The sequence below is a fragment of the Mycteria americana genome, chromosome 3, assembly GCF_035582795.1.
Source record: "Mycteria americana isolate JAX WOST 10 ecotype Jacksonville Zoo and Gardens chromosome 3, USCA_MyAme_1.0, whole genome shotgun sequence".
Lineage (NCBI taxonomy): Eukaryota > Metazoa > Chordata > Aves > Ciconiiformes > Ciconiidae > Mycteria > Mycteria americana.
In genome coordinates this window covers 106,308,523-106,322,605 of record NC_134367.1, presented here as the reverse complement: position 1 = coordinate 106,322,605, position 14,083 = coordinate 106,308,523, and the positions used below count along the sequence as shown (strand labels likewise).

At 35.0% G+C, this 14,083-nt stretch overlaps 1 protein-coding gene across 4 annotated transcripts in view; it reads left to right on the top strand.

Moving 5' to 3' along the window:
* Window positions 1–14,083, top strand: part of GPATCH2 (G-patch domain containing 2) — a 131,558-nt gene that overhangs the window by 23,032 nt on the left and 94,443 nt on the right. For all 4 annotated transcript variants that reach the window (XM_075496443.1, XM_075496442.1, XM_075496441.1 and 1 more), the window contains 2 exons: window positions 1,534–1,716; window positions 2,865–2,944. In XM_075496443.1, coding sequence (XP_075352558.1) covers window positions 1,534–1,716; window positions 2,865–2,944 — 263 coding nt within the window. The remainder of the gene's footprint in view (window positions 1–1,533; window positions 1,717–2,864; window positions 2,945–14,083) is intronic.

Below are 14,083 nucleotides of genomic sequence, written 5' to 3'. Positions count from 1 at the left end.
CACCACCACCGTCTCTGTTCAGTACCCTTAGACATCCTCCAAAGAAACCATACCTGGCTGTGACGAAATGAGGATAGAATTAATGGTGAACGCCTTGGTGAAATGCCATAGCTATAAATAAGGATTAGAATAAATATGGAGAGTAATCTGAAATGTGCCAGGAATGCAAAGAAACTTAAATCTTATATGGATCTATGTATCTCTTTCCACCTCTGTTTTCCCCTTCCTCCATCTAAAAGTTCCTGTTCTCTAGCCTCTGCTAATTTTGCTGATAGTAGTGATCATTAAAGATGTGAGGATCACATTTCACCTGCAAGTGACCAGTGAGGGGCCTTAATTATTCTATATTTCCTTGAATTACTTGTCCTGATGAATGTTTACAGCCATTTTCACTTGTGCTAGGTCTTGGAAGTATTCTTTTCATTGCAACAATTTATTTGGAGAAAGTGTGTTGAATTTTATTTTTCCTCAAATTTTGGCTTGGCTTTTCATTATTTGCATTTTCCCACTGTGAGGTTGAGTGGCAACGAAATTTTACATGAATGCTTTTTGCTCTTGAAAATTGTGTCTAATAAATCTTGCATTTGTGTCTTGCTTAGTCCTGCCTAATTAAAAATTGAAATGCCAAACAAATAATTTATATGCAGAAATAGTGAGGCATAGTTTGGATACTTTGAAGTAGAATTAAAATATACTGCACATCCTTTGAAACCTAATTTTTGGATGTAAGACAGGAAACTTGCCATGTGTTATGAAGATATTTTCTGATCTTCTGTAAGCTACCTGGTTTGTATAAAAGAACATGTTTTAAAACAAACATAGCAATTTATTTTTAGTTGCCAGTGTGTTTATGAGCTAAGTTTAAGATTAGATTTTCAGTTTTGTCTTACTTTTGACTTTAAATCCAGATATTTAAATACTACATCTATAATATTGTCAGTGAAAATGACCAGCTTTGTTGTATGATGCAGTATAATTCTCAATCACATGATACTGTCAGTTTTCATTTAAAATCAACTTTTTCAAAACTTATTTCTAAATGAATTTAATCAGATTAACTTCATTTAGTCACATCTGTTCATGATTGTTTCCCCTTTTACTAGCCATACAAATCATGAAATTAAGCTAATTATATACCATTATCAGCTGCAAAGAACTAGTTTCACAGTTTTATAACTTTTAATTCCCTGCAGGAGATTAAGGCTTGTTTTTTGTTAATATGTAAAGTGCAGTAACTTAAATGGATTTCCCTGCAGTTATTGCCAAAGGATTAACTAGTTTATTATTGTTTTTCAGTATTGAAATTGGTTTTAAAACATTGCATTTTATGTGGTTTCATTGATGGCAACGCTTGTCATGCTATTGAGAAACATTTTCCAAATAGAACTGCTATATACGAGTAATTGTTATACGGCTATAAAGCAAAAGAAATAATTGTCCTGTCAGAGTGTTTATTGATGGTAACATCTGATTTTTATCTTCTCTGCTCCTCCCTCTTTTTGGGGGGCTTGGGGGGATACTGCCCTCACACAGGTGATGATGAGCAGAGTGATTGGTTTCATGAAAATGAATCTGGTGGAGCATGTGGAATAACGGGGGTCATTCCATGGTGGGAACAAGAAGACTCTACAGAACTGGAGAGAGAATTGCCTGATCCAGTCTTTGAAAGTATCTTAACCGGTACTTTCCCTCTTATGTCCCGTTCAGGGAGGAGAGGTAAGTAGCAATCAAGCAAATGCAAACTGTAGAATCACTTGGGTACAGTAGAAAGATGTCTGTGGATTATACAAAATATGTAAAATAATTACAAGATCTTGGAGTTACCAGTTTGTTTCCTTGAACTATTTCATTTTTAAGATATCATTAGAGAGAAATAATTAAAAAGCCAATGATTAGAGAAGTCAAAGTGGAAAACTTGGCTCATTTTGATAGCTTACTCTTTTATTTGTTGTCCCAATGTTTGCATTGAGAATTATTAAGCGTTATTTAAAGTGAATCTTTATATTCCATTTTGTTCCTAGCTTCTGTGATAATGTTTAGAATTCTACAGAAGTTCATTAATGCAAAGACTGGAAAGACTAGTGTGAACATCTGCTTTGCTTTGCTTTATGGTCGGGCCATATTGTTTGTAGAGAAGAGGGAAGGGTTCCTTTAGAGCAAGGATTGAGACTGTAACTCAGAAAATATCTTTTTTTTTTTTTTTTTTTTTTTTTTTGTTTAAAATACTTTAGACAACTGTGGACCCAGTGTATCCAATGGTAAGTTGTACTGGTGTCTGATTGCATTCACAGCTAGGAACCCACTCTTAAGATTAAAGTTGTCAGACCTCAGCTTGCTGCCAAAGAATTTTTTTGAACCTTCCCTCTCCCACAAGGATCTCCTTTCACATTCAAATACAGATCTTTTATGTGAGCAGTGGTCAAATCACTTTTAAACTACTCTGCACACTGAATGCATTGAATTCTTTTGTGAGGCTTATTTTCCAGATGTTTGGAATTATTTCTGAGGACTTGGTCTCTGCATATTCAACAGATTTAACATTTTCTAGTACTAATGAAGTTGTACGTGATGCAAAAATCACTTTCCTACTGTAGTTCAGTATGCTCTGCTTATGCAGCCAACTGTGCATAGAACCAGGATGGCAGTAAGAATATCTACAGTAATGTTCATTTTCATGACAACTTAGCCTTTCTCTCACTTTTCCCATTCTGTGCTCTTTGTTTCCATCAGTACGATATTTGACAATATTAAGACATTTTTGTTTAATTTAAATCAGATTAATAGATTGGTATGTAATGGTGAATTTTATTGGTTATATGGTATAGGAAGTATTCTTAAATCAATTCGTACTCCTTTTTTTGTAGGTTTCCAGGGTAGATTTAGTCATCTTCATGGAATGCCAGCAAGAAACATAAAAAAGGCTTCAGGAAACCAGAATGCATTGGTAAGTGTTTTTATTGTTGTAAGCTAATGTGCACTGTTCTTAGAGGGTTTTTTTTAAAAAGCATATTCCTCTTATGCTTATTTCCTGATGTTGTAGGTAGGTAATGGAATGGTAAGACTACAGTGCCACTGCTGCAAGATATTGTTTGCTTGCTTTTTTTAATAGTTAGACTCTTCCCACCGCAATTCTATTGTAATGGATTATTTGTGCGTACTTGAATGGCAGAAACAGTCTGAGACTGTTTCCCAGTACTTATTTTGAGCTGAGTGAAGGAAAAAGTTGGGGGGGGAGGCATTATTTAACATTTTCAGTATATAGCTTGTGTATACGAAAACATATTTCTCTCCTCTTACAATGAAAATCAAACCAAACTTATTTCAAGTTTTTCTGATACGGAAAGCATTCTAGGATGGATTGTGGTACAATTCTGATTTTGATATCCCCCCCCCCCCCCCGCCAAAGTCTGCTTTGAAAAATCTGTCCTTATTCTCTTTTGTTTGGTTGACTTCTGTTTGGTTCCCCTGTGTGGTCAGGGGAAAGGGTATATACAAAAAATTTAAAGCAAGTTAGCGATGCACCTGTCATAAACGTCATGCGTTCCTTTGGACTGAGTCTGTTCTAAGGCTGTGACTACAAATGAGAGATGTTTGAGCTTTTTTAGTGCCTTCAGCTCTAGGAATAATGTTTATAAGTGAAGGAAAAAAAACCCAACTGTCCTTGCATTGTACACTCTAATAATTGGGTTTTCCCATAGCTTTTGTTCTAAAATAAGGTTCTAATGAATTTTTAAGAGTTTGTTCTTTGGAGGAGGGCATGAGGAGAGGAGAGACTTGGCTTTTTAAATTAAAATGTTAAAATGTATTCATTGTAGTGTGGTCTATTCCTTTCTTATTAGAATAGTGTTTGGAAGAGAAGGAGAATGTGGGAGACTCTTTATCAGTGTGTAATAAACATATCCCAGCACAATAAATACTGCAACTTCTATGTTCTTTATTATTTGAGAACATTAAATGTTTTCAAATTTTAATTTGCCTAAACAAAATACAGTGCTTCTGAGAAATGTAAGAGCTATTATATGTGGAGAGAATAGAAAGGAACTGTTAGAAATTTAACTTGTTTTGAAGAGGGGTTGTTTTTATAATTGAAGTCCCTGCACAATAATTGCCATTTGGAGCGAATAAGATGCTTTAAAACCTTGGCCTGTGATCTCTGCTGTTAGTGGTCGTGAATTAGATGAATGCTATCTAGTTCTTGGTTTCCTATCTACCTATTTTTATTTTTGGTTCAGTGCTTGCTTGAGCATATCTGATTTGTAGCCCATTTTCTAGGCTTATTGCAATTTCACTCTGGTATTTTATAGGAGCTATTATAACTGATAGGCTAGCTTCATGGTATTGATGATACATGGCTTAACTACCCTAAAAACTGCCTTTTCCTCTAAATTGTAAAAAGGTGATTAAATTTCAATTGATGAAGATATACTGTGAATGCATATATATATAATAAAAAATCCTAATGTTTATTTTCTGCTACGCTTTCTGGATTGTCCTTAGGAGCCCATTTTGTCTTCCAGTCATGATATCTCATATATAAAGATGGTATCGTAGTTCCCTTTATAACAAAAATGCAAGCTGATCTACTGAAGACTGATAATTCAGTTACCTCCAGTTATTAAATATATCATTTACATAGTGTTGTGAAACAAGGTTGACATGTGAACGTACCTTCTAAGCCACTACGTTTAGGCAGGAGTGCATATATAGAATGGATGTGCAGTTGGCTCTTCAGATGCAGAGTTTTCTGACCTTCTTAATGACTGTTTATGTGTGCGGGCACATCTGCTGCATCTGTCTTTGCAAATGTAGCTATAGAAGCCAGAGCTCATGTGCTTCCTTTTGTCAGTGATTGCTTCTTAAAGAAAATCTTTTTTAGATACTCCAATCCAATGACAAAAAAAAGTCATTTAATACCTGTGACATCTGATAACACAGAACAAGAAGTAATTACTGCTATTAGATGGTAACAGTGAAGAGCAAGAATGCATTTAGATTAATATCCTGAGGAAAGAACACTGCAGACTCAACTCATTAAACAGAGTTGTGGTGTGACTTAATTCTTTCTTTTTTAACAGTGAGGAGTCTGATGTCTGTATCACTGCTTTTACACAGACTTTAAAGGGAGGCAAAGTAAAAAATGAGTTTCCTACTGAGATACATTACCTAAAAGGTGCACATTACATACTGCGTTCAGTCTAAGGATGTGTAGTTTGTATCTAGGGAATGTGAGCATATAGTTAGCCCTTTGCATACAGTCAATGTGTGTTTAAACTTTTTTGGAAAGGTTTAGTTGAAGGGTCACAATTATAGCAGCTACTGAAGCCTTGAAGAGATTACGGGTTTAGGGAAGGCAGGATGAATAGCTATGATAATACCTTGATATATCATCATCCTCTGTCAAAAAGTGCTTAATGCCCAACTGTTTGGATGTCTTCTTGTAAGAGAAACATCAGGCTAAGAGTGTGATTATTACTCGCTATATACCAAGGAAACTGCTAGCTTAAGTCATTTTCACACCACAGTTTCTAGAAGCAGTGGGAGCTGAGAATCAGAGGAAGAATGCTGCTCTTTATGGACCAGTTAGTGAACTTTAATTTGAAGTAGCCACAGCTGGCACTCAGATTCTGTCCAGATGCTCTTCCTGCATTTCATTGCCGAGTTGCTTAATGTGAACAAACTCATGGGTCTTTCTGTCATCAAGCGTACTGCCTTTGAGTCCAAACACTTTTCTAATGATCATACAACACTGGACAAGCAAGGGAGAAGTAAAAACCTAGCATGCAAATACTATGAAAATCCTCACCTAATCCAATGGGTAGGTTGAATGAGTTGTCACACAGCAGATGACAAGTGAAAAAGCTGAGCAAGAAAATTGAAAAATATTCATCAAAACTGGCTCATATCCTTTGGATTGTCCAATTTACTTAAGGTAGGCTCGTTTTTTTTTATGGAATCAGTAATTAAATGGTTTGTCAGGCATATATTTTGACATACAGTTATAATGCTGGCATTTCATGTCTTCATTGCTTTGTTTTGTGGCAGCATGATTTGTAACAGAACTTTATTTGAAAAGAAATTGAAAAACATGGCTTTTCTAATACACTATGCTTTTGATCCCACCTGTGTTAAGGTGCTAGTAGGAACTTTGTAATTTTACTTAGAGACATGATACATGTACTTTCATACCATACCAGTATTTAATGTACCCTTTCAGTACGGTATATTGCACGAAATCTTACTGTGCTTGGTTGAATTCTGCAGTTATATATGACCTGATCAGCTGTTCCCAACCCCCACATTCTTTTATGTTAGACGAAAGTTCTACAACTTAGAAGTAGTGTTCTATGAATGAAACACTGATTTCTTAGAAGGAATTCTTTTCTCGTCCAGTCTTTTTTATGTATGTGTTTATAGACTTGCATGTCATTTATATAGTACAATGTCTCTGTCCTTTCCAACAAATTAGACATGAAACTTTGGTATTTAGCAGAATAAAATCAGAAATCTACCATTTTAAATGCATTGGAAATGTCAAGGTTCATTTCTGTGATGTGGAACACTAGATGAACTCTTTACCTTCAGTGATTAAGACCACCATACTTTTCTCAGATAGATTCCTGGGGAGATCACAGAAGCCCTAATTAAAGAAAATAAGAGTTAGTAATTATAGTTAGTGAAAATAGAACATGACTACTTTTTCATTTCTTTCAAAATGTTTTGCCCAACTTAGTACTCTCAATGACTGAAAAATTTCACTTTTATTCACAACTCCTTCATACAAATAAGTGAAGGTTTTAAAAATCAGTACTGCTGTGTCTTAGCTGTTCCTTGTGCGATTCTAGATACAGTTCCTTCCCTGAGAGAGGGAGAGACATTGCAGGGTTTTGTTTGAGGACTCTTATGTGTTGTCTCTTCCTGCCTGGATTCCCTGTCAGGGCTGGAAGCTAGGAAGTGATTTCATTGGGCTAAAGTGCAAAAAACATGACTAATAAAAATGATGCTTTCTCTTGACTCTGCCAATTTTTCCATCCATCACCTTTATGTCACAGGTTTTGATTTCATGATATTAAAGACAGCCTATTTTAAGTCTTGCACTCCTAGGATTGATTTTTCTTTTTGCACAGCTGTACTATTGGGCTTGACTATACATAGTTGTAATTATTCAAAAAGTATGTAAAGAATGAAAGCTACATTTCAGAGACCTGTTATCTGAAGGTGTCTGGGTACTTCTGTCAAATCCTGTGACTCTTTTTCAAAAGTTCCAAGATAAAAGGGCTTTTCTCAAAAAATTGTTGTCAGATAACTACTACTCTATTGATGTGAGAAGAAAAGATGTTTTGAGTACTCATGCTTTTTGTTAACTGCTTTCAAAATGTAAAATCAAACATTTCTGTTTCGAAGTTTTTTCTAACTGAAGAAACAGCCAGGTGTTTTCTGGAATTTTTTGCTTGTTAAAATATTTTGGAAATTGAGTGAAACGGTATTAGATAAGAAACCTTGTTACAGATCTAAGGAATGTTTCCTTAAAGAGTAAGTTGGGTGTTATTTTTACAGTATTGGTCAGAAGCCTCTTCATGGATGCTCTGCAACTTTTGGAAAAACACTGCTTCTCAAGTTAAAGTTGATTTGGTGTTGTGGAGAATTCTTTTACACTGGATGTGTGGCATACAGTCAGCTAGAACACAATTCAGTTTCAGTTAGGTGCATGAAAGGTCTGTGGGGTTTTAATTATTTTCTTCAGTTTATGACTTTTGTCATTTGGAGCGAAAGCCTCTATGTCAAACTGTGGAAATGTGAGTGGTAACAGATGATGTCTGATAACTAAACTCTTGTTGGATTCTAGACTTTCACTCATTCAAGATCAGGAATATCAGACCTCTGTGTCTGAGGATGACATTTTGAAACCTTACGCTGCTAAAGCTGTGAATGAATTTTCTTTTAAGCGGGTAGGAGCTTTTGTTTTTTTGTAATGGGGGTTTTATTAAGATTTCCTGTTATCAGAAATATTTTCAGCTATTTAAAGCATTTCTCACTGTGTGTTTGCTTTTGTTTTTTAATTTTTTTTCTTGTTTGTCATTGTCTTAAATTTATAACTGCTTATGCAAATTGTAGTGAATAAGTCATGCTCTTTTAATCTTCACTTTAGTTAACCCAGTACCTTACTTTTACAACTTAGAGTAGAAGGAAAAACTTCCTTGAGGATTGGGTGGTTTCCTGCACTCATGTGCTTTCTGCAGATGTGGTTTTTCAGACAGAAAAATTCAGGATATTAGCAGAGGAGGTGCTGCTGTGACAGCAGTTTTGGCCCCACCTTTGATTCTTCCAGTGTTCAGTCACTATTGGCAAAAATGCTACAATTTTCCCAAGGAATGAGTCAAATGGCACTCTTCTAGACTTCAGAACTTAGGTTGAAATAGCTTTATTTTATGAAAAAACAAAAGGAAAAAAAAAGCTTCTGTCAGATTTCAAAAGCCCATTATAAACAATGCAGGTTTCAAAAATGGGATGTAAATATTGGGGATGATGTTTACTTATCTGTGATGTTCTTAACTTCATGTATCTAATATTTTTTTGGAGAACTGCTTACTATTCTTACACCTGCTATGTATTTTGCATAGTAAGAGGTTCTTTTTTTCCACAAATTAATTTTCAAGTGCATTTTTGCTAAAGCTTTCACTTATCCTGATGCAAGCTTAATATACTTTGTTCTACCTGCCATGGTAAGCACCTGATGGAAGAGTAGAAGCTTCTTACTGACTTTAGTAATAGCTTAGCATACTTACTCATCAAAAGAATCATAATTATACCTGTACCATGTTTCATAGTAGGTCAGTGTTTCTCCAAGTTATTCCCATCACTGGTAGTACCAATGATGGTACTGTACTTGGTACCCATACTTAAGGCACAGTTAAATATTGTTATCATTCAAGGCAGAGCACTAGAATTAGTAGATCGGTTTTGTCAGTATAGTTGTCACTGTTACAAAGTATTTTGAATTCTACCTATCCTTTATGAGATCTGAATGGTTTCATAAAGTCTGCCTTACAACCTATGTTTGTTTTAACCGACAGTGAATTTTGTGTCACTTGTAATTCTCTAATGAAAATCTGTGACCATCTTAGTGTCATCAAACCGGTAAACGGGCACAAATAATACCACGGCATTTCTGTCTCATTTGAAGCTGCAGTTCATTAGCCAAAAAGGAGTTACAGGTAACTGGAGTACTGAATGTTTAGATTTCAACAAATCTAAGGTTGGTCAGTTTTGTTATTAGTTCTGTTACCTAAGTGTAAAACTCCTCTGCCATAATTAAAATAGTTAGAGAAATCCTCAGCTGGTTTGTAATAGGTGTAAGGGCACTAACTGGTGGAGGTGAGCATGTGTTTGTTTTATTCTTTTCTTCTATATCACTTATATTGTAAATAGGAGTGTATAGTCTTGAATTGTGTCCTAGTTTCATTCTTAAAAAATGTATGCCTATCAAGGGAAAAAAAAAATAGTTTAAATGCATCGGGCAATTAATAGCTTGTAGAGATAACAATTGTACTTTATCAACAAAATGAAGATATCTTGTGGGTATAACTACTGAAACAGATACTCTGTTTGCGCAACAGAGCTCGCAATGGTTTTTCTTGGTATATTTCACCTGCTGCGATGACCAACGCATACCTTTAAAATATCAAAGATTAACTTCTGTCTAGCTAAAGTGAATGTGGTGACTTAGTCTCTTTTCTTGGACTCTCACTTCAAGTATAGTGTCAAAACCAGCATCCTACTTCAGCGAAATAGTTGCCCTCCGGCATTAGTCTCGGAAATGCCAAGTGTGCTGCTTATTTTCTAAATGCATCTTGTGGTTTATTCATGGTGACAAGTGCTATGAACTGTTAGTCTGAGCAGTATTCCTTGTAATTCACCTTAACCCAACTGCTCAAATGATAGTCATCTACAATTACACTTAAGTTTACTTTTAAACCAGGGCAAATAGCATAATGATATCCTTTTTATTCTTCAGTTAGTGTCTGTCGTGAAAACACATTTAATACAGTTTTACAGCACTCCTTACAGATAATAATGATTTTAAAAACCCCTGACTTCAAGATATGAGGCAGCATAATTATTCCTCTTGTTTTCTGCTGCTTATCACAAAGAAATCCCCCTTTCTGATGTCTGGCTGCATGAAATGTTTCTTCTGCAGATATTTGGAATTTGCTTGTTTTGACTTCCTAAGTCCATATTGGTTCTTTGATGTTTTAGTACAATTCTTATGGAAAGAATTGTCTTCAAATGTAATTGGGTTTGGTGTCTTCTCTGCAAAAACTTCCCTCGGTCCTGTCTCTTCTAGAAACTTCTTAAAGCCTCAATAGCAGCGTTTTGAAGAATTAATGGTAAAACCATCTTGCATCCAGCATCAAGTCAGGAGTCATACTTCCTTGTATTGAACTTGATGGGGGCGTTGATCATTTAATGCTGAGAACAGACAGAAAATCTTATGTGTAATAGGCAGGGAACACATGCTCAGGTACTGTGGCTTAGCTGATGAGCAACATCTCATTTATGCTGTAGTAACATCATAAATGTCAAGTAAATCATGACAGTGATTTCAGCTAACACATCATTTAGCATTTTTTAACTGAAAGCATGTACAAGATCAGATACAACTCCTAAACTGCTGGAAATTTCTTGCTAATTCAAACCATAGTAATTTATTCACATGTGTAGGTTTTCGACTCCATAGGAAACTTCATCTTTCTGCCTGGAAGAGGTGGTGTGGGATAATGAGGGCTACCAATAGACGAAACAACTTGAAAATAGTCCAGCTATTATTTCAGTTGCATTTCATATGGTGGCCATCCATAGGGAAAACAATTTTTATAACGGCACTTCAAATATCGAATAGAAGTACTCTGCCTATCTGTAGAAGTCTAGATTAAGCCTGTTAATAGTGGCCTTCTAGATTTGTACTGAGATACATAATTTATACTCAGATGCACTCATTTCTGTTTTGTTCTCTAGCTCTGTTCTAGCTTTACTTTATGTAATACATATTAAAAAAATTCTTATCTGAAAAGTGATCAATATCATTTGCAGCTCATCTTTCAAATCATTACTATAAGGCCAAGACTGGGAATTAAAATGTTATAATCTTGTTTTGTTTATAACAAGTGAAAATACAGACTGCAACTTAAAATGTTGGGGTTTTTTCTATATGCAGTCTGAGTTCTTACGGCTCGTACCCAGAGTAAGAGGCAGCTGTAAAAATAGTGAATTAAACTGGATCTTTAGTGTGCTCTCCAGCACTTTGTCATGGAGATGCATATATCAAATAACTTCAAAATACAGCACAGAAAATAGTAGCAAACACATATGATGCATTGTGTTGAAATTGAATAGCTCAAGAAAATTATTCTGCTGCTTTTGTAATGTGAGAGATAATACAGGAATGAAGAGGTAGCACTCTGCCATTATGTTTGATTACTGTGACTTTAGTTAGTCAGATGTAAAGACAATGTTTTATAACCTGTTAAAAATAACCATAAAGAAGTGGAGCGAGCCATGGTTGCTGTAGCTAACTTAACTGGGACTTAACTGGAAAACAACGTTTGCTACCATTTTGTTTCTTGAAATAAGAAAAACAAATATGTATATTGAGAGTGTAGTTTTGAGGAGGGAAGAAAGTACTCAAAATTTCTCAGGGACTGCCTCTTCTGAGAGTTATCATGTGGCATTTACAGCAAGAAAACACGTAACGACGCAGAAAAGACCCTTTTCTTTACAGAACTGTAGGCTTTGTTTAACGTGTTTCTGAGAGATCTTGAAATTGAATGAGTTGCAGAAGTGAATGCTTTCTTAAATATGTTTATCCAATATCAGAGACTGCAACACTAACTTTAAATCAATGGTAATAAGGAATCCTAGAATGCAAATATCGTTCCCTGAAGGTAATCAGTAAGTTAATAATGCTGTAGGTTATGAGGTGAGTCACAGGGACATTCGAAGCTCCTGTGTTTAGTGGTCTCTTGATGTTGTGGAAAACCTTACATATAATGTTGGTATGATCTTTTCAAAAGCATAGTGATCTTAAGTTTTGTGTGTACTTAAACCATTTGTCCAATTACTGAATTATGTATCGTATGTCAGAATAAAGAGGACAACAAGAAAAGGTGTGTTGACATCAGCACTTCCAGCTGAATTGGAGTGGTTCTAGAGACTGTTGGTCCTTCCCTTTTGTTACTGTCCCTTCACTTAGGACACAGTAGCAGCTTTTCTAGTTTCTTTTCCAAGTGAAGCGCTAACCATTATGAGTGATCACGTGAACCCTTTCAGCCCAACAGCTTTTGAGAACTGTTCAAAATCTGTTCCACTCAGGCCCTTGCAGTTTGATTCAGCAAACTCTTACTTGCTTCTGATGATTTGATTTTTGTTGTAGTTTATTTTTCCTTTTCTTGCTCTTAATTTTAGTTAGTCCCTTGTTTGACAGGTGATTGTAGAACCTGCATGCACAAGTATGGGAATAACTTTCTCATTCTGTTGTTTCTCAGCCTTGACTTAGCACTCCTGCAGATTATGGTTTTAAAGGTCAAGGAAGAAACTTAGTTCAGAGAAATGAAAATTGTCTGTTTTCTTACTGCTAGCTGATGGGCAAACTCTGTTGCAGCTGTCCTGCTATAGATGTATATTTGTTTTAAACACTTGTAAAATTCACTCTAAAGAGCATTAGATGAAACGTGCCCCATTTCCCCTTCTCCCTGACCCCCTCCATTGGATTGCGTAGTTCTAAAAGACATATTTTACAAAGACCTAGACAGATAGATACAGTAGGTTTACAGTAGATTGCATTTTTATTCTCTATAGAATATAGTCAAACTGGAGAAAAACAAACCTTTTTCCTGTTTTATGTCATGCTGTTATGCTTTGAAAAAGAAAGCATGCATATGGTGATTGAGATTTTGTTGCCATCCTGCTTTCTCTCTTTTTTGTTCTTTTGAGTTTTTTAAAAATCTGGAATCTAGTCATTGATGTAGATCTAAGGCAATTTAAGACAATTTGCAGTACTTGGGATAACTTTAGGAACATTGCCTGTTAGAAGTTATGATAAGGCAGCTTTCCCATGCAGCAAAATATAGAACTTAAGCAAAAGATAGGAAATGACTGCATAAAAACGAGGGGGTTTTATGCATAAATAAAAGCTAGCATTTCGGTGTTAAGTCGGGCGTAAATATTTTAAAATATGTTGTTATCCCTTGTTCAGGAGAACAGAACACTTAACTATATTTTGTCAGATTATTGAGAATAAACTATGTAATGGTCACATCATATGTAATATTTAAAAACTCTGAAGGATTTATTAACGTTTTCTTTGTACACAAACTGATATCTTTATAAAACTAATTCCCCTGCATCAGTGATGTGTATGCATATTTTCTTTAGGGTTTAATGTGATTTTTTTGTTTCAGGAAAACAACTTCATTTACATAGGATGTTTTACTGAATCTTATATTAAATATTACTAGAATGTGGAAAATGTTTTAAAAATATTTGGGGGTTGATGGATTAGTATGCTTCAAAGGGAAACAAAACACTAAATATTTCTAATCCTGCATTATTTACCGCATGGGTGGTTAAATGCTACTTTAAGCCCCATAAAATTAAAAGGGAGAAATCTGCCAACTGTAGCAGGAATTGGATTTAGGAAGAGTGGTACAGAGCCAAAATATTGCTACAGAATTAAATGTCAAAAATCTTCTTTAATAGTAGATATATAGTTCACAGTGCCTGGTTATGATTAATACATTTAATCTAAATCACTGAAAGTTGCTCTCTCCTTTTCCATAAAATACAATAGGACACAAATCAGTTTTACTGTAGGTGGATAACAATTGGAAAATAATGCATCTTCCCGCCCAATAAATTGTCAGTTATACCTTTTAACTAAAATCGATTCATCTTCCCAAAATTTATTACAATTTCTAATAATAAATCTTTTCAAATGTTTATTCATTTGCTTTTTGATACATTTGTGCCACTTTTGCTATGGTCTAATGTTTTTTCTTTTGATTCATTGTAAATTAGAAAATCTATTTTG